The sequence below is a fragment of the Protopterus annectens genome, chromosome 3.part1 (assembly GCF_019279795.1).
Source record: "Protopterus annectens isolate FY-2018-M chromosome 3.part1, PAN1.0, whole genome shotgun sequence".
Lineage (NCBI taxonomy): Eukaryota > Metazoa > Chordata > Ceratodontiformes > Protopteridae > Protopterus > Protopterus annectens.
This window is the reverse complement of record NC_056732.1, coordinates 1,561,292,943-1,561,318,091: the sequence shown is the minus strand read 5'-3', so window position 1 is coordinate 1,561,318,091 and position 25,149 is coordinate 1,561,292,943. Positions and strand designations below refer to the sequence as shown.

Here is a 25,149-nt window from a genome sequence, read left to right as displayed (position 1 = left end):
GATATCTAATGCATCCATAAGACTGATCTCCCATATGGCGGAAGGTACCTCACAGGAAGAGGATTTGGACATAGCCATTAAGAGACATGCCTGTATACATCTGTGACTTTAAGGAGCCCTTTAAGTCTTCATTCATCAGTGCTCTGTTTGGTGGATCTTCCTATTTGCCCCTAAAGTAAAAGACACACTCTCCAGATGTGAGCAAGAAGGAAAGATCTTTTCTGCCGTAAGGATATGGTTTTCTACCCCTCAAAGACCCTTTTCCCAGAATCATTGAAGAGGTAGAAAGATGTAGTTCCATAAATCCAAGGGTCCTTTCCAACACTAATGAGATAGTTCTCCTAGGGGTAGAGTTGGGGGGACTCTAATGGAAGGCACTGCCCGTGTAGCTGAGGTGGTCCGCCTAACCAGGATTTTCAGGATTCCTTTTTGGACAAGTCCTATCAGCTCTCCTGAGCAGCTGCCAAACTGTTGCCCTCTGGAGGCAGTTGGGGGCATTTTTTTCTGCACCAAAGAGCCTGGCTATCCATAACAAATGATCCCTGGGTGCAGAGAATTATATCCAAGGTTATCATACTATTTTTCCAAATTTCCCCTACAAGAATGAAAAAAATTTCCAATGTTCCACCCGTTCAGAGGGAAGCAGCAGCCTTATAGATGGAAAAGCTGCTGGAAAAAAGAGTCATCCAAATGGTCCCCCCAGACCAGAGAGGTTTCGGGACCTACGTAAGATTCTTCTTAGTACCAAACAAGACAGGGGACGTGAGACTCATCCTGGATCTCAGCAAACTAAACTAGTTTGTATTATATTCCAAGTTCTGGATGGTCATGAATCAATCCAATCTGCCCCTACTACAGAAGGACAATTGGATGTGCTCAATAGATCTTCAGGATGTGGGTCAAGAAGATATACATGCTTCCAGCTGGGAGCCAGTCACTACCAGTTCAGAGCATTGCCCTTTGGTCTCACCACAGCACCCACAGTGTTTCCCAAATGCATGCAGGTGGTAGCAGCTTACTTGAGACTGCTGGGATCCCAAATACTTCCATACCTAGTTGACTGACTCCTAACTGCCCCAACCAGGCATCTAGTACTACAGGCAAGGGACTACTTGCTCCACTTGTGTCTTTATCTAGGCATCACAGTCAATTACAACAAGTCACAACTCACACATATTCAGTGCCTAGAGTTCATAGGTGCTCATCTGGACACAGTCAGTCAGATATACTCTCTCCCTCCAACTTGAATATAGAAACTCATATCCCAGGTCAAGAAAGTAATCCTGCATTCTTCTCTTCCAGCATGACTAATCATACAAGACTTAGGTCCATGGCAGCAGCTATCACCATAGTTCCTTTAGCCAGGTTTCACATGTGAATTCTGCAGTGGACCCCGTCAGTACAGTAGTCCATTCTTTAGTAGCCTTCACCCACCCCAGTTATGATCACACAAGCTTGCAATATCTTTGGTGGCTTCACTGAAATGAAGTTTAAGAAGACTGTTCATTTGTTCTTCCCTTGCCCACAGCCACAGTGACCATGGACGCCTCCCAGCTGGGGTGGGGGGGCATTATTTGCGAAGGACAGTCCAAGGTAAGTTATCTCAAGAATATGCCAAGACATATATCAATGTTCTGGCAATGAGAGCAGTCCTTCCTTCCAGCATTGCAAGCCTTTCCAGATGCTCTCCCCTCCATGAAGATTGCTATTCAGATGGACAACATGTCAGTAGTCTGGTACATCAACAAACAGGGAGAAACCAAATCTTATCCACTATGTCGAGAAGCAGTGAGAGTGTGGCAATGGGTGATCTCTTCCGGCCACTTTCTGATAGCAATGCACATACCAGGAAAAGCAGACAAGACTGCAGGTACTCTAGGCAGGTCCATTCTGATGCTTCATGAGTAGTATCTCAATGTCAAAGTGGCAGGGAGAATTTTCCGTTGATAGGGCTAACCATGCTGTGATCTTTTCACTTCTTCCCTAAACAACAAATGCAGCAAGCTGTTTGCCCTGATCCCTCCAACTGGGGAGCCACAGAGGGATGCTCTGGTCTATGATTGGCCCTCTGGTCTTCTCTCTGCTTACCCACTGTTACTTCTCATTCCCAAATTTCTACAGAAAGCTTACCAGCTGTAGAGCACAGTTATCCTTAGTACACCCTTTTGGTGTCATCAGATTTGGTTTCCTTTTCTCTGGCCTCACCTTCTACATCCACCCTGGGATTGGATCCCAGTCCAGGCCTCCTCTCTCACCTGATAGGTATGACTCACCTGGACAGTACAGGCCTCAAATAACTCTATGGTTTCTCCATTTCTGCTAACTGTTAGACAGTCCAGGCTGCCCTCCCTGTTCCATCATATTTTGCTATCTTCTCAAAAAACTTGTACTAGAAAGATTTACAAAAGTAAATAGAAGATATTTGTGTTCTAGGCTCTTAACATGAATCTGGACATCATTTCTGCCCCTGTACCAGCTCTACTTGATTTTTTAGCTTCAGTTTTCTGTGAAGGGGCTAACTTTTCTACTTTTAATGTCCAGTTGGCTTCCATTTCAAATTTCTAATTAGGCAAAAATAATTATACCATAGCTTCATCAAAATATGTAAAGCCTTCCTCGAAGGAGCTTTTTACATAGATCTCCACTAAAGGACCTTTCTCCTTCTTGGGATTTAACCATTGTGCTTCAAGCTCTTACTCAAACTCCCTTTGAAGCCTCGTCCAGGTCAGAGTTAACATTTTTGTCTTGGAGAACCATTTTTTCTAGTTGCTATCACATCTGCTAGATGAATATCCAAACTCCAGGCTTTATCCCTCAAGCCTCCTTACTGTCTTTGTGGACTAACCCATCTTTTTTGCCTAAGGTAGCTTATGAGTCCAGCATTAACCTGGTCATTAACCTTCCAGTTTTCTTTCTAAATTTCTCAAATAAAGGAGAGTACATACTCCATCTCTTGGATGTGTATAGACAACTTAATTTTTATCTCTAAGGCTGACCAGTTATTTATATCATTCTCTCCTCACGAATTGGGCAGGTCGGTTTCAAGTTACACTGGCCAAATGGTTAACTGATTGTAACTCCTTTGTCTATACTAACAGAAGATTATCCTTGCCTAAGCCTCTTAAAGCTCATTCCACGAAGTCTGTGGTGGTCTTCTTAGCCTTTTGGTCAAGGACTTCCATAGATGACATTTGTGCAGCTGACATTTGGTCCAATGCTTATACTTTTATTGCTCATTACAAATTAGATTTGATTTCTAGAAACAGTGCTGCCTTTGGCACAACAGTACTCCAGAATATCCTTCCATGAGGATGACCTAAGGTTCATCTAGCTAGGGACTCTGTCCCATCAACTGAGAAGTGAATGAAAATGACAACATCAAATAAAAAAGTTATGTAGTCTCTATAATGTTACATCTGTGTTGCCCATTTTCATTCTTCCTCAAGTTTCTGCCCTTTTAACACCCTTTCATTTGCTCCTGGACATGCCTAAGAGCATCACTTTAGAAACTGTTGTTCCTTGTTTAAGCTCCATCCACTTTTTCTTATTCTGTACTCTTTTGGGTTCTCTTAAGGTGTTATCCATTGTCTTCTGTGGGCTGCAAACTGGATCTGAGGTATGTTAGGATGACAGGGCGTTCTGGGTAAAGGGACAAGTTCAACAGTTTAGATCTGAGGATCTAGAAGAAGTAGCTGAATCGAATCTAAGTTGGATCCAAGACCCAAGAAGAATGAAAATGGACAATACAGGTGTAACTTAATGGGGAATGCATAACTTTTTTTCATGTTTGATAGAATAAACCATGGGTCTGCATGTATATTTAATTCTGTTGATTTCAGTATACAAATGAGCTGTTTTAACTTCTTAGTCACACAACTTTTAATTTATAGATGTAGTAGTCTTGAAAGCTTACCCTCCATCTTTGTTTAGCTAACTGATAAAGTTATAACTTACATTTGAACTTTCTTTTTTTATTAGACTGCAAGGAAATAATCTGGATTCTTACATTTTTTAATGATGAACCAGAACAACTGTTTTATTAAAACATATAGTTATCAGTTAGTCTTAATTCTAAATTAGTATGTTCTTTAATCTTTTTTATGCTGGGGTGAGATACCCAGTATCTCTTGCCTCTGCTACTCATATTTAATCAACTTGATGATTACTGACCCACACCAGTAAGTAGAAATCACCTCTTTCACTGAATTAGATTTTTGACCAGTGTCAGAAATCCTTTCTTGACATGTGGATCTAGCAAAACTGTAAGACATGATCTGAAATACTACTGAATGGAAAAATTCTTCAGCATTGATATGTTTAGCCATTTTTATGGAAACTTTCCTGAATCTCTGTCAAATAAGGCATAATATTAAGATTATGATGTGTTAACAAGCTTCTTTCTGCAGTTCAGATTTTGATTTTCTCAGCCTCCATTTTACTACAGTGTGACTCTGAGCAGCTCATTTCACCTGGTAGAAGTCTGGGGCTCCTCAATGATCTTTTGGACTGTATACCTACCTTAACATGTATACCTATTTTATCTAGTATGATCCTAGAAATGGTATATGAAATGTTGTATCCCAAAAGATAGTGAAAACTATTATTTTTTTCTAGTACCTGTGACACTGGACATTTAAAGTGTACCCCTGACCCTTTCTGCATAGTAGATGGTGGATGGAGTACCTGGAGTCCGTGGTCATCATGTTCACAGACTTGTGGTGGAGGAATCCAGTATAGATTTCGAGAATGTAACAATCCAGCACCCCAGAATGGAGGGCATGGCTGCCCTGGAAATACCACAGAGCAACAGCGAGACTGCAACACTTTGCGGTGTGAGGGTAAGTCAGTACAAATGCATGGTCAAAAACAATGACTGCTCAAATATCATTTCCAGTAAGTCCTCATTAATATTAATGATTGACTGGTATGATACTGTTTTATTTATATGTATATTTATTTTGTTTTGCCAAATACAACTGCAGTTAAAAAGAAAGTTTAATGTCTTTTAGACTCGCTGTATGATCTTCAAACAAAGCATTAATCGATGTAACCAAAAGCAAGAATAGCTCAGGAAACTCTCTCTATACCTCCTCTATTGCTAAAACATGGAACACTATCCCCCTAGAAATCAGAACCACAGAAAATAAAAACAGCTTCAAAAAACTCTTCCAATCCCATTTATACAGGTCATGGTTCTGTAACTGTACAGGTCCTGGGTAGATCCCCAAAACAGATCTACAACATACTCAGCTATACCTAGTTCACTATCCCCATCATGATATAGTATAGTTCAACTGCTGAAACATATATACCTTCATCCCACTGTTTCTTTATATATACTGTATGTACATGCTACTATAAGCAAATTGGATACATTTAATCAGCATGTAACTTAACCCTAAGCTGATCTGTACTGAGTTAACATACGTGATATCACCTCCTCTCTTCTGTTCTGTACTCAAATAACAAGTGTTTCACTTTAATGCACAAACCATTATATTAATTGTTACCAAGTACCCATCTGTACTATCCAATAACTGTACTAAATGTTCATGTACTATATTGTATGTTTACCCAGTGCTGAAATTATTATTTTTTCTGTATTTAAAGTACCTTTTATTTTTAATAACTGTTGTGGTAATCTCTGTGGAACTTTTTTCCCTGGGCCTTCACTGAAAATGGGCTCCTTGCCCTGTCGGACTCTCCCGGTAAACAAATGTAAAATAAATAAATAAAATAAATAAAATTAATTTTAGAACATCCACTGCTTTATCACGGAATTGCTTTCCTTGTATTTCCCACATTTACATGCCAAGAACTAAACAGCAAGGAATAAATGCACAAATAATACAACAGAAGTTGTAGATTTGCTATTCAGAGATGGCCACTCATCACTAAGTAATTTATTCTTGCAGAGTCAGGATGAATTGCCAGTTTTAGAATACATGTCTGATTTCCGACTTTCCCATTCAACAGGTTGAGTATTGTCCCTAATTCATGAAAATCAAGGCTAAAATGTTTATGTTGGTTCACTTCAGAGAACAGATAAATAGAATGTCTACATCTTTTTCAAAATGTTAGAAGTTATGTATAGAATTTTATGATTTCTGCAAAACAATGTTTTTATAAGGGGGTATCGTTTTTCAGTTTGCACAGAAAAATTAATATGCAGACAGTACAAAATAAGGTGAAAGGATACAGAAAAGGCAGCCAAAAAAGCAAAGGACTCATTCAACAAAAAGATAAACACCAATATAAAATTAGGGCGTAAAAAAGACACAGTGAGAGGTGATGAAGCTCATGAAATGCAGATGGGATGGGGAAAAAAAGACTCAGTTTTCATTCATCCTCAATATATGTGTCTCGGATCCGACTCAGCCATTACTACAGCTCATGGAAGCCTAGAAACTCTCACCCTACCCACAATGCTCTGGCCCCCTCTCACCTCAGATTTTGTTTGCCACTTTCGCAAACAGAACTAGTTGCTGATAGCTCTCGAGCATTCTTTGGGTGATAAGTACATTTCTTGATTATATCTTCTTCTTTCCATTATTTCTACTTCCTTTTAGTGTAATCTCTTCTGCATTCACTATGTGAACTTTCATGACTTTCTCAGTCCTCTTAGTTAACATCTTTGGTGATTTTCATTACCCTCTTTCAGCTAATTGGCTTTTCTCTCTGTGACCATTTCGTCTTCTTCACTACCACTGCATTTTCTTCCTTAAAAAAACAAAACATATATATATATATATTTCTCCTTGCTGCATGAGTGTGTGTGTGTGTTTTGTATGCTACAGCTAGCATACTGTTCTTTTCTTGGACATGTCTGAAAAATGGTTTAAGAAGTACAGCCAATGTGGACACAAAATGCCCTTTTCAGATGGGCATTCTTTGTGCATTTATTGCCTGTGACTGGAAAACCTCAACCAATAATGTGACATCTGTGATGCCTTTAATCCTTAGGCCCTCACAAAACATAAGAACAAACTGATTTTGTAAGGATTGTTGCCTCCTCCTTCTCACAGGCTATTGCTGGAGCTCAACCTTTGACCTCTAAGAATACGGATCACTGTAAACAATCCAGATCGGCCAAAGCTCCTTCCTCGTCGGAGCCAAAAAAGAAGGTGCCAAGATTGGATCTGACATCTCCAATGGCATCCACGCCATAGTATCTGACAAAACTTGTATCTCCAGACCCTAGGAGTAAGTTGGCTTTGGATTATAAGACCTCAGATTTGAAGCCCCTTCCTCGGACTACTTACTCACCATCCTTAGACAAAGTTCTGTCTAGGGTGCTCTCTACCTTCCTAGAGAGGTATTCTAAGCCTGCTGCAATTATGTCCTCTTGTTCTACTAGGTTCCTTACCAAGGCAGATGTACCTAGGATGGTGAGGGAATTTGTCACAGAGCAACTTCAGAATGATGCCCTTATAGTTCCGACGCCATAAGATCAGAGACTCCCTCCAGCCTCTACTGCTCCTTTGACTTGACCTGAGGTTTCAGAGTTCTCAGATCCTAGTGCTCTGGGCCCATCTATGTCAGATCAGAGAAAACAGTGTCTTTGGATCCGACAATGACTCTGAGCTCGTCGACTCTGATGTGTTCAGATCCAGACAGCCCTCGGAGCCAAAGCTTTTATGTCCGATCTGGGGGGGGGGGGGTTGATTGACTATGAAATTTTCTGAGATTTCTCTTCCTGTCAAAGCTTTGGTGCTTGATAACTCAGTTCTGGCTTCCTCCTTGGGCAGACAACCTGTGGGCAAGGGAGAGCCGGCTAACCAGGGACCTTCTCTCTCTGCTCCGATAGGCTTCTCTTCCCCTGGAAGGTCAGCCTGTGAGGTGGTGAAGAGGGTCTTTTCTGTCTCCACAGATAAGGTGTGTCCCCATTTTGGGTCCACCCCTGACCACCCATCTGACCTTGTCATGTGATCCTTACCATTCTACACCTAGGGGACAATAGGCCCAGAGCTTCCAGTCTAGCCAGTCTGGGATCCCTAGCTCTTCCGATACTTCCCTGGACCACCCCACCGAGGAAGTCCCTTGAAGAGATGATGTAAGAGGAAGCATCTGGACTCACCTGAGGAGTCCCTCAGCACTGATACCAACGTTGATGAAGGAGAAGAGTCTCCCAAATCATCCAAAGACATTTCCTTTACAGACATCCTTGAGCTTCTGAAACAGAAGGGTGGTTGGTCTGCCCACAATCCATCACCTGGACGCTTTTGGGACTGCTCATCTACCTCATGGTGGCCACACCTCCTGATGGATTGGTGGATTTACTTTGTCGGAAGGTGTGGAAGGAACATGATTCAACCCAACCCATCCCCAGGATACCAGATAAAATTATGGTATGTCCAGTAGAAAGTCAGTATTGGAGTAAGGGCATACCAGTTGATGCCATGGTTGTGGCAGCAGCTACTAAAAAGGAACTCACTGAAGAGTGTTCGTCCATTCGTCCCCCTAATAGAGAGTCTTGGGTGATGGACAGACTGGAGAAGCAGGTGTATGCTTCAATGACATTTGCCATATGTTTGCTGAATTACCTAGGCCACTTCACAAGACTGCAGATGGACTTACTTAAAGAACTTTCCAGCTTATTAGCAAGGATCACTGCAGAGGAGGCCCACAGTTCTGTGGCCCCTCAGTTGACTACCTTACAATCAGTTGTGAACTCGTCAATGACGCCTATCTCCAACCCAATGGAAGTTGCCTTATGGGCAGTGGGTTCAGGCTTATCCATGTGGAGACAAGCCTAAATGCGCCTGGGTGACTTTGTGGAGTCTTTTATGTCTTCCTTCATCAGAGCTCGATTTGATGGAGCTTCACTTTTAGGTCCGACTATAAAGGAAACACTCTCCAGGTATGAAAAAGATGGGAAGACCTTATCTGCCATTAGAGTATGTTTTTTGCTCCCAATGAACCTCTTCTAGGAATCAGCGTGGGGGCCACAAAATGTGGTTCAAAAATCTCAAGGTCTTTTACCTGACACATGTGAAATGTTCTCCCAGAGGCCGAGGAGGAAATGGTAACAACAGAAGATGCCCTCATGGCAGAGGAGGCCTGCAGAATAGAGGGTCCGGAGATACTTTCTTTGATAGGCCCTATTAGTGCTCCTGAAAGGAGACCTGATTGTCTTCCTCTGGAGGCAGTTGGAGGTCGATTTTCCGTGTACCAAACAGCCTGGCTAAGTATAACAAATGATAGCTGGGTGAAGAGAATTATTACCAGAGGTTATACCTTACTTTTTTTCCTTCTGTCCCCTTCATTAATGAAGCTCCTCGATGTTCTTCCCAGTCAAAGGGAACCAGCAAGTGAGCAAGTTCAGCAGTTGCTCACAACAAGAGTCATCCAAGAGGTCCCACCAGACCAGATAAGATCCAGAACTTACTCAAGGTTCTTTTTGGTTCTAAAAAAGACAGGCAACTGGAAACCAGTTTTGGATCTCAGAGTGTCAAACAAGTCGGTCACACACACCAAGTTCTGAATGGTCACGGTACAGTCCATTCTACCCTTTTTGGGGAGGATGACTGGATGTGCTCAATAGACCTCCAGGATGCGTACTATTACATAAAGATGAACAGATGGTCCAGGAGGTACTTACGTTTCTGAGTGGAAGCCCATCACTACCAGTTCAGAGCACTGCCCTTTGACCTCACCACAGCCCCCAGCATGTGTACCAAATGCATGGCAATGGTAGCAGCCCATCTAAGGCTGCAGGGAATACGGGTGTTCCCATATTTGAACGAGTGGCTCATCACCGCCCTAACCAAGTATCAGTTGCTACAAGTGGGAGACCAGGTACTAGAAACTTGCTTAACTCTAGGGATCACAGTAATTCTTGACAAATCACATTGCAACCCACCCAGAAACTAGAATTCATAGGCGCAATCTTTAACACTCAGTCCATACTTGCGTCCATCCCAATTCTGCAAGTACAGAAGATCAGAAGTCAAGTCAGGAGAATCATTTGGAGTATGAAGATATTGGCCAGAAAAGTCCTCCAGGATCTATGCTCAATGGAGACAGGCATAAATTTAGTACCCACAGCAAGGAATCACATGAGAGTTTTACAATGGATGCTACAAATCCAATGGTCCTTTTTCACTCACTATAAGATAAGAGTGACTCAGATATGCAAAAATCACCTCTCATGGTGGACACAGTCATGCCATCTCCAACAAGGTTGCCCTTTCATACCTCCTCAGCCTAAGGCCATAGTGACCACAAATGCTTTTCAGATTGGGTGGGGGAGCATTATCTGGAGAAGACAGTACAAGGCACTTGGTCCCCTGTGGAGGCTAACCTACATGTCAGTATGCTGGAGATGAGTGGTGCTTTCGGTGTTGCAAGCATTCCAAGATTCTCTTCCTCTTGGGACAGTTGCAATTCCAGTGGACAATATGTCGGTACTTTGATATATATACAAGCAAGGAGGACCCAAGTCTTACAATCTGTGTTGAGAAGCTCTCAGAGTGCGGCAGTGGGTGATAGCCTCCAATCGATTTCTGGTCACAATGCACATTCCAGGGAAGTCCAATCTGATAGCAGACCAACTCAGGAGGTCCATTCTTTTACCTCAAGAGTGGTCCCTCAACCATAAAGTGGTGAAAATTATTTTTGTCACTAAGGTCAACCTTGCTGCGATCTTCAAGAATGATCCCTTGACCACAACGTGGTGAAAATGATTTTTCGTCAATGGAGTCAGCCTTGCTGCGATCTTTTTGCGTCTTGCTTGAACAACAAATGCAGCAGCTTCTTTGCCCTAATCCCCGAGTGAGGGAGTCACTTGAGGGACAGTCTTCTCCACAACTCTGAGCTACATGCTCTGGGGACCTAAACCTTGTCACCACAATAAACAGAACATGCCGAAGGGATAGATTCCTGTCCCAGAGACTTCCCATAATCTGGAATAAACTACCTATCTATATCAAACAAAGCTCCTCATTAGCACTCTTCAAGAAAAATCTTGATGATCGGATGGGAAATAGGAAATTCACCCCGGGGATCACTTCTGTAGTTCTGCTCAACAGTGGCGCAGGAAAATAATTTTCTTGGGTGGCAAAAGCCAGGGTACCTTTTTGGCTAGGCTTGTATAGGCCCCAGGGCCGATAGCCTAGTACCTACCTATGAACCTATGAACAATTGGCCCCTGGTCTGTTATATGACTGTTCAAATCTTCCTTGATCCCCAGATGTTTACAGAAGGCAGTCAGATTGAAGAACAGAGTAATCCCCATTGCACCTTACTGGCCTCGACAAGTGTGGCTCCCCTTTCTTTGGCCTCACCTACTGTCTCCACCTTCGATTTTGGATCTGACTCCAGACCTTTTATCCCATCCTACAGGACTGATTCACCCAGACCTTACCAGCCTCAGACTGACCTTATAGTTTCTCTAATTCCGTTAATGACCAGGCAACCTATGCTTTCTTCCCCAGTCCGTTCTTTTCTGTTATCATCCCATAAATCTTCTACTAGAAAATTTTACAAAATCAAGTGGAAATAATTTGTTTATTGGGCAGAGAAAAATCACACAGAACCGTTTACTGCTCCTACATGTGCAATCCTTGAATGTCTGATAGAATTGTTTATCAAAAGAGCAAGCACATCTATCATTAAAGTTCAGCTTGTAGCAATTTCAAACTTCCATGTGGGATTACACAATTCTTCCTTGGCCTCTGCAAACATTTGTAAAGTATTCCTGAAAAGTAGTCTTTTACTATGATCTCCCTTTAAGAACCCTCTTCCCGCATGAGATTTTACTCTAGTAGTGTAGGTCCTGACTCAATCTCCCTTTGAGCCTGTAGCCAAATGTGATTTAAAATATCTGTCTTGGAAGACAGCCTTCCTGGTCGCTGTAACTTCAGCCAGGAAAATATCAGAGCTTTACACTTTATCCTCAGAACTGCCTTACTTGGTCTTTCAGAAGGATAGGGTTACCTTACGGACCAATGTTTCCTTTCTACCGAAGGTGGTGTCAGACTCTAATATTAATCAAGCCATTCATCTTCCAGTATTCTTTCCAAATTACAGTAACCAAGGAGAATTCTTGCTGCATTTAATGGATGTCCATACACAGTTGTGCTACTATTTGCGCCGTACAAAAGATTTCTGGAAACCATAACAATGTTTTGTTTCCTTTACGCACCATAGGTTGGGAAAACCTGTCAAGAAGGTAACTATAGCCAGATGGATAACACAATGTATTTCCTCCATAAACCTGTAAGGGTTCATTCTACCAGATATGTGGCAACTTCCATGCTTTTTCAGTCTAGATCTTCCATGGATGATATTTGCGCTGCTGCTATTTGATCAAATCCACATACCCTTTTTCTTTACAAACTAGATCTGTTCTCAAGAGAAAGAATGGCATTTGGTTCACCCATTCTCAGGAGCATCCTTCCAGAGGGTCCATCCAGGGCTCAGGTAGCTGGGGACTCTGTCCCATGCATGAAGGATGAATGAAAATTGACAACATCAGATAAAGAAGTTATGTACTCACCATAATGTTCCATCTGTGTTGTCCATTTTCATTCAGTCTCAACTACCCACCCTCTAGTCCCAGACCTTTTATGGGTCAAATTCCTTTGGTCAAGAAATATATTTGTGAGGACACAATCAGCATTCCTTGCTGCCTTGGATTTGAACTTCAGTGATGGCCCCTTGCATAGTTTTTTGTTTATAATTTCTCTTCTTCTTCTCCTCCCAGGCTATATGCATTATCTGATATGAGAGGGGGACCAGACCATTTGAGTAGGGAAGGGCTCGGGAGTTTGTAGGCTTCCGTGAGCTGTAGTAACGACCAAGCCTGATACAAGGTCAGATCCGGGACCCATACATTGAGTCTGATTGAAACTGGACAACACAGATGGAACGTTATGGTGAGTACATAACTTCTTTTAAATGTAAAAGCAGGGGGTTTTAAATGAATACTTCCACTCAGCAGTGAGTTTGGATGAGGGCAATGTTATCTGGTACTAACAGTCAAAAGTGCTGGAGATGAGGGAAATGATCCTAGATGTTTCACAGAAACTACAGGTTGTGAGAGGGGTCATAACTTCTTGACATTACATCAAGCTTAATTCTTGAGGTCATTGAGAAACCTAAATGCCATTAAGAGCTTGTTTCTATCTTCTGCCTCCCATGCATGTTTTACCGTCTTTTTTTGAACTTGCACAGAGTAGTACTATAACATCTACAGACATAGTTTGTGCCAGAGTCTCAGCCATTACTAGGCCATAACCTGTCCTCATTCCTGCTTGTGCTAATTTTAGGGGAAATGATAATTGCTTTCAGAGTAGAAATCTGAATGGCTGAGTGAAGTTTGCAACAGTTTTTCAGTAAAACACACAGAAAGCTGTGTTAAGCTGAGGTAAATGTAACCTTTTTCTGCCCACAAAAATGTAAATAAAATCGTGGTTGTTTCTTCCAGTAAAATTTGCAGTACATAACATGTGAATTGTGTAGAATAAGTAATTGCTTGCAAAGAGGAAGCAGCAAAGCTCTTAAAGAGTGAAACTGGCTTCTTAAATATGTGTATGCATGCAGTGATTTAATGTTTCATGCTCCTTAAAGCATTACTCAGGCTCAAGTGACTGCATTACCTTATTTGGACCCTCACATGTATGTCACTGCGAAAAAAGAAAATGTTCATTCAAACTGAAGAAAAGAAAAACAAGAAATGATACATGGACTCTTTTAAGCAGAAAGAGATAGACAGAAAGAGACGGTTAGCCGGTTAAGTTACTGCTTTGTTTCTGGAATGTGCACAAGAGAACAGCATTCTTGAAGCAGAGTTCAAACTGAAATCCATTTGAAAATATGTAATTGCCGTTTGGACTTACAATTCAGAAACAGATAGAAAATTGTGTTTACTTTGCTATTGGTAGTGACAAGAGCCGATGAGCTCCAGGATGTGATTTTAATTTATGCTAAAATTCTATTTAAATCCATTTATTTTGTATTTTTTATGTAAATGTAATGGTATGTTTAATTTTACAGGGTACACAACATGTTATTTCTTTCAAGTAAATAATTGTATTATTCAGTTTATATGCTTGTGGTGAGTGGTTTATTTATAAACTTAAGGATATATATTTTGAACTAGTGTCATCTGAATTGCTATTTTCTAGCTTTTGAAGAGTTTCTGCTCAAGGTATTGCTACCAAATAAATATTTAATAGTTGCCTCATTTTAAGGGTAAACAGTAGTTGTTGTCTTGGTGTATCAGAAGGGTTAGCATACCTCTCGGCTGTCCAGATTTTCACAGAATGTCTAGATTTCTTTCTTTTTTTTTTTAAACACAATTTTATTGATATACAGATACAAAAGAGAAAAATAAACATTATTACAATATTAAATGGATTAAACTTACACAGGTAGGTACAAGTAAATCAAAATATAACCTATATACATATATACATATGTGCCAGAAAAAACAAAAAGACACCATTTGCATATTGGTAAGGTAATGTTGAATAAACACATAACATGCTACAATGCACTTTAATCCACCCATATAATCCTGCAGAAAGGAAGGCAGTTAAATATCAAACAATTTCAATTCCAAGACCAATATAAAAGATAAATGCTAAGGAATAAGTGAGTAGGTAGAGAGATCAAGAGTAGAAAAGGTAAGTTGAAGTACCTATAAGGATATAATTGTTAATCAGTAGACAAGAGTAGAAAGATAAAGTCCCATAATCTCTGGTATGTAGCCCGCTTACGGGAATTAATTATTAGCAGTTTTTGAGAAGTGATGTACTTGATGGCCAGAGTCTTAAAGTCCCTCCAGGATATTTTGGAGCGATCCATCCAGTGTTTGGTAATGTAAAATTTGATCAGGAGGCAGAGAATAATTAGGGCACGGAGCTTAAATTTAGGTATATAAATACTCGTGATATGTAATAGCGCCATTTCCCAGGACAGTGTAGATTTATGATACCCCATTTTCTCTAAATGAACCTTGAGTGAGCACCAGATACTGTGAGAATATCTACAAGACCACAGAATATGCATGATATCTGCATGTGGATATGAACAACAGGAACATGCAGTGGAGACATTCGGATCAAATTTGTTCAAATGGACTGGAGTTAGATATAGATTATTGGTAACCATAAATTGTGTATAGCAAAGTTTTTTATAGGGCGAATACATAAGTGTATAATTTATAGCCTGAAGCTTCTGTTCTATCGAGAGGCTTAGACCCTGTTGATCCCAGTAATCTGCAAATATGATTTTTCCTTGGTTTAGAAATGCGGAGAAGGTCTTGTAGGCAACAGATACCATATTTTTCTTGTTAGTTAAGTTTTTAAGTAGGGTGGCCACCTGGTTTTGCTCCATATCAGTACTGGGAAAGCTGAGGAGTACCAATACGGTAAGCTCTCTTAATTGCCTCAGGGTGATGATATATTTTTTAGGTAGATCTAACGCCATACGGAGTTCTGTTAGGGATACATGATTATATTTATGTATATCCCATAGGGTAAAATCTTTAACTAATGGAAGGTTACTTAGTTTAATCATTTTCCTGTTCAGGTTTATATTTGGGTTAAGATGGAATGGCTGAAAAAGGAGGAGGGCATTTCCTAGTTTAGTGGATTGGAATAATTCCTGAAATGTTTTAATTAACCCTTTTAAGGAAAAGTGTAACTTTAGCTTTTTAAGGTTTAATTTACTTAGAAAGGGTAGAGCTTTTGGGTTAATGTCATTATCTAGGGCATGATTGTACAATAATTTGACCCAAGGGGGAGTCCAAGTATGGGAGTTCAGTTGGTAGTTTGCGATTGTGAATATCCTGTTCGCTTGGATAATTTTGTAGTATAGAAGTAGATCGGGCATCGCCAGGCCCCCCCATATTTTTTGGCAGGGTAAGTCTTTGATATGAAATTCTAACCGATTTAGGGTGCCAAATAAACTTTGCAAATGCTTTGTGTATCTTGTTCAAGAAAGACTTCGAAGTATAAGAAAGAGATGCATTGAGCTGATAGAGAAGCTTAGGAAGAATATCCATTTTAATGATAGAGGTTTTAGTAAGCATGGGGAGTTTTAACTGTTGCCATTTCGAAATGTCTTGGGAGATGGAAAGCCATGTTTTTGATAAATTAGTCTGCAGAATAGAAGAAGAGGTATGATCATAGAAAACTCCTAAATATTTAAGGGAGTAGTCTAGACGAAAGGAAACATCTGGAAATAGATATTGTTTATGTGATACGGGGTTGATCGGGAAGATAAAAGATTTATTTTGGTTAATTTGGTAGTCCGAGATAGAGGCGAAGGTATTCAAGGATTTCATCAACTTTTTAATATCAGACAGAGGATGTTCAAAGTATATATTCAGATCATCAGCGAAGGCAGTTAAGCTAATCTTAGTTTTAAGAATTTTAGGAATTGAATGATAAGTTTTCTGTAATAGAAACAAGAAAAGGGATTCTAAATATAAGTTGAATAACAGTGGTGAAAGAGGGCACCCCTGCCTAGTACCATTTGCAATCTTTATCGGATGAGAGTATTGTCTATTTATGTATAACCTAGTGTAAGAGCTACTGTATAGTGTTTTGATAATATTGATAAAGTCAGGGGGGATGCCAAAAGAAGACAGTGCCAAGAACAGAAACTTCCAGTTTACCCTGTCAAAGGCTTTACAAGCATCTAAAATCAGAGCATATCTAGGATTTCTTTCTTTTTTGGTAAGGTTTATTATAGTTTCTAGTGTTAAGGTATTATCCCAGGTATGTCTGTTGGGAATAAAGCCTGCCTGTTCTGGAGAAATTAAGGTATGTATCATTTTTTTAAGCCTGTTTGCTAGAATGGCCGAAATAATTTTTATGTCTATATTCATAAGAGAAATTGGTCTATAGTTATTTATGTTGGAAGTATCTAGAGTATTTTTAGGAATTAGAATAGTTTTAGAGTGATTAATATATCAGTCAGTAATACCATTAGATGAGATATGTTCATAAAGTTGAAGCAGGATGGGGGCCAGATTATTCTTAAATAATTTATAAAATTCGGGAGTGTAACCATCTGGACCTGGTGCGTTCCCTAATTTAAGGTTATCAATAGCCTCATGGATTTCTGATATCATTAGAGGAGCTGAGAGGGCATTTTTCTGGGATTTGGTTAATTTTGGGAAAGTAAGATTAGACAGAAATTTCTCCATCTCAGCATGAGAAGGAAGTGTGTTGTTGGTAGCATACATATCTGTGTAAATTTGGTGGAATAGTTGAATAATTTGTTCATTTGATTTATAAAGTATGTTGTGATATTGAATGAATGTGATTCTAGAGGATTTAGGTGTGCACCCTATCAGTCTGGCAAGGGCTTTGGACGGGGTTTGTATGGATTCAGAATATTTAGCAATATATCTCAATTCTTGAAGGGTAAGGATGGATTGCTGGTGTTCGAATAGTTCTTTTTGTTTGATGTGTAGTTGTTGTTCTATATCTAAGGAGTAGTTTTCTAGAAGTTTGTCATCCAAAATCTTAATCTCTGATATTAATTTATTTTCCAGTTCTTTATTCAATTTCTTAAGGAAAGTGGCTTTCTTGATAAAAATTCCCCTCATCACAGCTTTACATGCCGCCCATCTAATATCAAAGGGGATTTCACTGTCTCTGGATGGGGAGAAAAGTTCCTTTAGAGTAAGGGTGATTTCTTCATTTAGCGATTGGTCTTTTAGTAAATTGCTATTTAAAGCCCAGTTGTAATTCTTGTATGTTGAGGATGGATTAATATTAAAGCCTATCTCTAAGAAGATTCTTGAATGATCTGAGAGGAATCTGGGTTCAGTTAGAAATTTAATTTGCCTATTCGTTAAGGTGTTAGATATTAGAAAAAAGTCTATACGTGACCAGGAGTGGTGGCATTTTGAAAAATAAGTAAAACTATTCTTGTTTCCGGAGTCACAATCAAATGAAATAGGGTCCATCAAATCAAAGTCAAGTATTAACTCTCTCAGCGCTAGGGAATCCTGGGAGTTTAGAGCTCTTGGCTTACTTGAGCGATCTATGTTAGGGTTAATTACCATATTCCAATCACCACCTATAATAAGGATATGATTTGGGAATTTAAGTAAGAAATTATAGACCTTCATGATAAAATCTTGCTGTCCTGAGCATGGGCCGTATAGGTTTAGAAATAAAACAGGTTTATTTAAATTATAAGATAGACATGTAAAATAACACCATCTGCCCTCCTGATCAAAACCTCTATCAATAATCATAGGTTTAAAGGACTTTTTAATAATGATCGCCACCCCCTTGGAGTTATTAGAAAAGCCCGATGAAATAATGTCCCTAACCCATTTTCTATTATTTTCTTTGGTCCACTCATCATTATTCATAGAATGTCTAGATTTCTGCCTTATATTTTTTGTCTGTTTCTCATAAAATGTGTGGTTTTCTGGCAAATCACTGAGGGTTGAAGTCACTAAATAATGACTTACATCTGAGTTTCAAACGTTAGATCCTTCAGAAAAATACATGCTAATACAAATTATGTTATTCTGGCAGCTTTCTAAGTTTATAAGAGAAATATTTAAAATCTGTCCCTGTTTTGGTGCCTTTGTGTTTGGCCCCAAAGTTAAGGACATGCTCTACAGGTGTGAAGAACAGGGAGAGACACTGTCTGCTGTAGGTGTACCTTTTTCACCCTTCAAAGTCCTTTCTGTCAGAATCACTGAGGTGGTAGAAAGATGTGGTCTAAGAAATCTCAGGGTCCTTTCCAGGATTCACACAGGGATAGTTCCCCCAGAGGCAGAAGAGGGAAGTCAAATAGAAGATGCCATCCTCGTGGCAGAGGTGCTCCACAGAACCAGGGCTCTAGAGGTTCTTTCTATCAGCGCACATGAAGGGAGGCCCAACTGTCTCTCTCTGGAGGTAGTTGGGGGGGGGTCATTTTTTTTCCTGCACCAGAAAGCCTGGCTAGCTATTATAAAAGATTCCTGGGTGCAAAGAATTATATCCATAGGTTATACCATACCATTTTCCTTAACCCCTCCCATAGTTATGAAGAAAATCCCTGATGTTCCACCTAGTCAGAGAGATGCAGCATCTCTAGAAATAAAAAAAAGCCACTAGAAAAAAAAGGTCACCCAGGAGGTCTCCCATACCAGAGATTGTCTGGAACTTATTCAAGATTCTTCTTGGTGCCACAAAAGACAGTGGACTTGAAACAAATTCTAGATTTCAGAATGTTAAACTAGTTTGCTGAATATATGAAGTTTTGGATGGTCACAGTTCAGTCCATTTTGCCTCTGCCGCAAAAAGACGATTGGATGTGCTCGATAGATCTTCAGGATGCATGCAATCACATCAAAATGAACAGGTGCTCCAGGAGATACCTACTCTTCCAGCTGGTAGCCAGTCATTACCACTTCAAAGCAATGCCCTTTGGTCTCACCACAGCCCCCAGGGTGTTCACCAAATGCAAGGCAATGGTAGCAGCTCACTTGAGACTGCTAGGATTCTGGGTGTTTCCATATCTAGACTGGCTCTTAGTGCCCCAACCAGGCATCAACTACTACAGGCAGGGGACTATTTGCTTTAGTTGTTTTCATCTAGGAATAACAATCAATTGCAACAAGTCTCAATTCATCCCAGCAAACATTGTGGAGTTCATGGATACTTGTTTAGACACAGTCAGTCAGATAGCCTATCTTCCCTCCACTTGAATAAATACACGGCAGTCCCAAGTCAAGAAGGTGATCCAGAATTCAGCTGTTTCAGCCTGACTGATAATACAGGTTTTGGTTCCTTGGCAGCAGCTATCACCGTTGTTTCGTTGGCCAGGTTTTATATGAGAATCCTTCGATGGACTCTGTTGACTTGATGGTCCATTCTCCAACAGCCATTTTTCCACACCAGTCAAGATCACTCAAGTGTGCAAAAGATATCTTCTATGGTGGATTCTTTTGAACCAGCTCCACGAAGACCATCCCTTTGTTCTTCCCCTACCCATGACATTAAAAATGTGTTTTACAATAACTGGAAGGTCCTAATTATGGATCCATTTGTCAGGCAGATTGTGGGGGTAAAACCCCATTTCATGTTCAGAAATAGTATGAACCTTAAACGGTTATTGTGCAATGACAATCACCACACTCACTCAGTAGCATTACCTGTTAGTTATAAGATTGGCACTTTTCCTTGCTACAGTTGTAACAGATGTAAGTTCTTTTCTAATATGTCTGAATTTCACCACCCCACTATGAACTACATTTTCCGACCAAGGTTTTTTGCCAATTGTTGTACAAAGAACCTTATTTATCTTGCAACATGCAAGAAATGCCAAGCTTTTTATGTCGGACTTACTAAAAGATGTCTGAAAGATAGGATATATGGGCATTTATATGACATAAAAAGAAAAAATGAACTGAATGCCTTGGCGAAACACATATCAGAATATCCCTCACATCATTTTGATTTTAGAGTCCTAGAAATAATTAGAAATAATAAAAGAGGTGGTGACAATATGTTGATTCTAAGTAATAAAGAACTGAAATGGATTTTGAGGTTGGCTGCTCATATACCTCCTGGCATTAACAGCCATATCTCTATTAAGCCTGCTTTGGAAGCTAGATAAGGACCAAATGTCATTTCATTTTCTCAGTTAAGTGTTCTTTTAACTTCTAAGTGTGTCCTACACATAAATTAATTCAACAATATAAGTTTAATGATTGAGTAACTGCATATTTTTTATTTTTAATTCTTAATAATTTTTAATTTTTAAATTCATTTTTAATATCGTTCTATAAATCATATAAGCTTATATATAACACACATATACAAGTTATTTTCTATGTTGAGCTTATGACTCCAAATGCATTTTTAAATATTTTAAAGTGTTAAATATATTTTATAAATTATATGTACATTCATATTCACACCCATATCTCATAAAATTTAATCAGTCCGCATTTTTTAGTATCTTTGGTGTTCCTGATTATGCACTTAATATAGTTTATACGCCAAATGTTTGCCCATGATGTTGTTGTCTCATAGCTAGACAGAGACATTTTTCTTTATATTATTTTATTTCATTTTATTTTATTTTATTTTATTTCATATGTTATATTTCATCAATTTAATATTATAAAATATGGATAATTACAAACCATATATGAATTGATTACTATTCATATATATATGGACATGTTCATATACACTCGTACAATTTTTATTTATAAGCATGTCAGTTATCTATTTATTAATTTATTTATCTATTTATTCACATATTCATATAATTATTTATTTATATATTCACATTCATTTATATATTCACACTCAGCCTCCTATCATAAAATATAAAACATCAGGACTTTAATAAAGCATATGATTTTTATTAATAAATGAATAAATATATCTTACATTTTTAAACAGAATTCAAACATGTTTTATTTATTACTTATTTATTCATTCATTTTTCATGTATTTGATAAATATCTTGTTATAATTGTGTTTGCATATGTTTGTATTACCTAAAGTAATAATAAACGACACAGTACTGTTTGATTTTGAACGATACTGCTTGAATCTAAGGTCTTCTTGAAAAATGTCTGATCATGTTGTTATGCCTAATGGATTAATTGCCCTAATGAACTAATTATTTTATTTTAATTTTGGCGCCTTTTTATCACTTTTACTATATAAACAGAAGTTTTTAATGTTAATGTTACTGTCTGATGAAGCGTAGTAGTTGCTACGCGAAAGCGCTCACATTTAAATAAAAGTCCTCTTCTGCTGAATATATCCTGGTCTATGGTCGAGTTTGTACTGGAAATTATGCTGATGCTGATCTACTAAAAGAATTCATCTTGGTGACATTGAATTATTTGCTGAACAATTTGGCAGCTTTTTAACTGTTCCGTGGTAAGAGAGCCTGGTTTTACTACTACATAAGATAGACATGTAAAATAACACCATCTGCCCTCCTGATCAAAACCTCTATCAATAATTATAGGTTTAAAGGACTTTTTAATAATGATCGCCACCCCCTTGGAGTTATTAGAAAAGCCCGATGAAATAATGTCCCTAACCCATTTTCTATTATTTTCTTTGGTCCACTCATCATTATTCATAGAATGTCTAGATTTCTGCCTTATATTTTTTGTCTGTTTCTCATAAAATGTGTGGTTTTCTGGCAAATCACTGAGGGTTGAAGTCACTAAATAATGACTTACATCTGAGTTTCAAACGTTAGATCCTTCAGAAAAATACATGCTAATACAAATTATGTTATTCTGGCAGCTTTCTAAGTTTATAAGAGAAATATTTAAAATCTGTCCCTGTTTTGGTGCCTTTGTGTTTGGCCCCAAAGTTAAGGACATGCTCTACAGGTGTGAAGAACAGGGAGAGACACTGTCTGCTGTAGGTGTACCTTTTTCACCCTTCAAAGTCCTTTCTGTCAGAATCACTGAGGTGGTAGAAAGATGTGGTCTAAGAAATCTCAGGGTCCTTTCCAGGATTCACACAGTGATAGTTCCCCCAGAGGCAGAAGAGGGAAGTCAAATAGAAGATGCCATCCTCGTGGCAGAGGTGCTCCACAGAACCAGGGCTCTAGAGGTTCTTTCTATCAGCGCACATGAAGGGAGGCCCAACTGTCTCTCTCTGGAGGTAGTTGGGGGGGGGGTCATTTTTTTTCCTGCACCAGAAAGCCTGGCTAGCTATCATAAAAGATTCCTGGGTGCAAAGAATTATATCCATAGGTTATACCATACCATTTTCCTTAACCCCTCCCATAGTTATGAAGAAAATCCCTGATGTTCCACCTAGTCAGAGAGATGCAGCATCTCTAGAAATAAAAAAAAGCCACTAGAAAAAAAGGGTCACCCAGGAGGTCTCCCATACCAGAGATTGTCTGGAACTTATTCAAGATTCTTCTTGGTGCCACAAAAGACAGTGGACTTGAAACAAATTCTAGATTTCAGAATGTTAAACTAGTTTGCTGAATATATGAAGTTTTGGATGGTCACAGTTCAGTCCATTTTGCCTCTGCCGCAAAAAGACGATTGGATGTGCTCGATAGATCTTCAGGATGCATGCAATCACATCAAAATGAACAGGTGCTCCAGGAGATACCTACTCTTCCAGCTGGTAGCCAGTCATTACCACTTCAAAGCAATGCCCTTTGGTCTCACCACAGCCCCCAGGGTGTTCACCAAATGCATGGCAATGGTAGCAGCTCACTTGAGACTGCTAGGATTCTGGGTGTTTCCATATCTAGACTGGCTCTTACTGCCCCAACCAGGCATCAACTACTACAGGCAGGGGACTATTTGCTTTAGTTGTGTTTTCATCTAGGAATAACAATCAATTGCAACAAGTCTCAATTCATCCCAGCAAACATTGTGGAGTTCATGGATACTTGTTTAGACACAGTCAGTCAGATAGCCTATCTTCCCTCCACTTGAATAAATACACTGCAGTCCCAAGTCAAGAAGGTGATCCAGAATTCAGCTGTTTCAGCCTGACTGATAATACAGGTTTTGGTTCCTTGGCAGCAGCTATCACCGTTGTTTCGTTGGCCAGGTTTTATATGAGAATCCTTCGATGGACTCTGTTGACTCGATGGTCCATTCTCCAACAGCCATTTTTCCACACCAGTCAAGATCACTCAAGTGTGCAAAAGATATCTTCTATGGTGGATTCTTTTGAACCAGCTCCACGAAGGCCATCCCTTTGTTCTTCCCCTACCCAAGGCCACAGTGACTATGGATGCCTCCCAGCTTGGGTTGAGAGGGCACTACTTGGGAAGGAAAGTCCAAGATACGTGGTCCCCTAAAGAGGCCAAGATATATCAATGTCCTGGAGATGAGAGCTGTCCTCCTAGTGTTACAGGCCTTTCAAGACATTCTCCCATCTGGAACAATTGCAGTACAGATGGGCAATATGTTGGTAGTCTGGCACATCAACAAACAAGGGGAAACCAAGTCTTACCCTCTTTGTCGAGAATCCCTGAGAGTATGGCAATGAGTGATCTCTTCCATTCACTTTCTAATAACAATGCACATTCCAGGGAAAACCAACATGATAGACAAATTAAGCAGGTCTATTCTGATGTCTCACGAGTGGTCTCTCAATGTCAATGTGGCAGAGCAAATTTTCCATCAGTGGGGTCAGCCATGCTGCAGTCTATTTGCCTTTTCCCTCAACCACAAGTGCAGCGGGTTCTTTGTCCTGATCCCTCCACTGAGGGAGTCACCAAGAGAAACTCTAGTTCACGACTGGCCATCCAGTCTCTTTTATGCATTTCCACTCTTGCCACTAATTCCCAAGTTTCAACAGGAAGCAGTTTGGTTGAAGAGCACAGTTATCCTCATTGCACCTTTTTGACCTCATCAGATTTGGTTCCCATTCCTCTAGCCTTATCTTCTATATCTACCCTGGAGCATGGCTCCAATTCCAGATCTCCTTTCTCACCCGACAGGGATGACTCATCCAGACATTAGAGGCCGCAAGTTGACCACTGATTGTTAGACAGCCCAAGCTGTCCTCCTAGGTCTGTTACATTTTGTTGTCTTTGCATAAGGCTTCTACTAAAAACATTTACAAGAGTAAATGGAAGAAATTTGTCTATTGGGATGTTAGCAAAGAACTGGACCCCATTTCAACACTCATACCGGCATTCCTAGAGTTTTTACCTTCAATCATCAATGAAGGAGCTAGTTTCTCAACTATTAGAGTTCAGTTGGCTTCCATTTCTAATTTCCACCTGGTTGAAAATAACTCTTCTTTAACTTCTTCTGAACTATACAAGGCCTTTCTCAAGTGATCCTTTTTGCTTAGACCTCTAAGAGATCCTACTACTCCTAGGAATTTAAATATAATGCTTCAGTCCTTAATTCAATCTTCCTTTGAACCTTAAGCCAAAGCAGACCTTAAATTTTTATCTTGGTAAAACATTTTTCTAACGGCTATTACATCAGCTAGAAGAGTATTTCAACTCCAGGCCTTATCATCAAAGCCTCCTTACCTGATTTTTCACAAAGACATGGTGTCATTGCAAATAAACCTGTCCTTTTTACCTAAGGTAGCTTCTGAGTCAAATATAAACCAGGTCATTAATCCCCCAGTTTTTTCCCCAACTTTCAAACAAAGGGGAATATATATTACACCTTTTGGATTTACATAGACAACTTCATTTTTACCC

At 39.5% G+C, this 25,149-nt stretch overlaps 1 protein-coding gene across 1 annotated transcript in view; it reads left to right on the top strand.

Annotated features, from left to right (window-relative positions):
* Positions 1–25,149, top strand: part of LOC122797804 (SCO-spondin-like) — a 4,708,783-nt gene that overhangs the window by 3,477,520 nt on the left and 1,206,114 nt on the right. Inside the window, exon 79 of the mRNA XM_044066325.1 lies at positions 4,615–4,838. Within this exon, the coding sequence (XP_043922260.1) occupies positions 4,615–4,838 (224 nt within the window). The remainder of the gene's footprint in view (positions 1–4,614; positions 4,839–25,149) is intronic.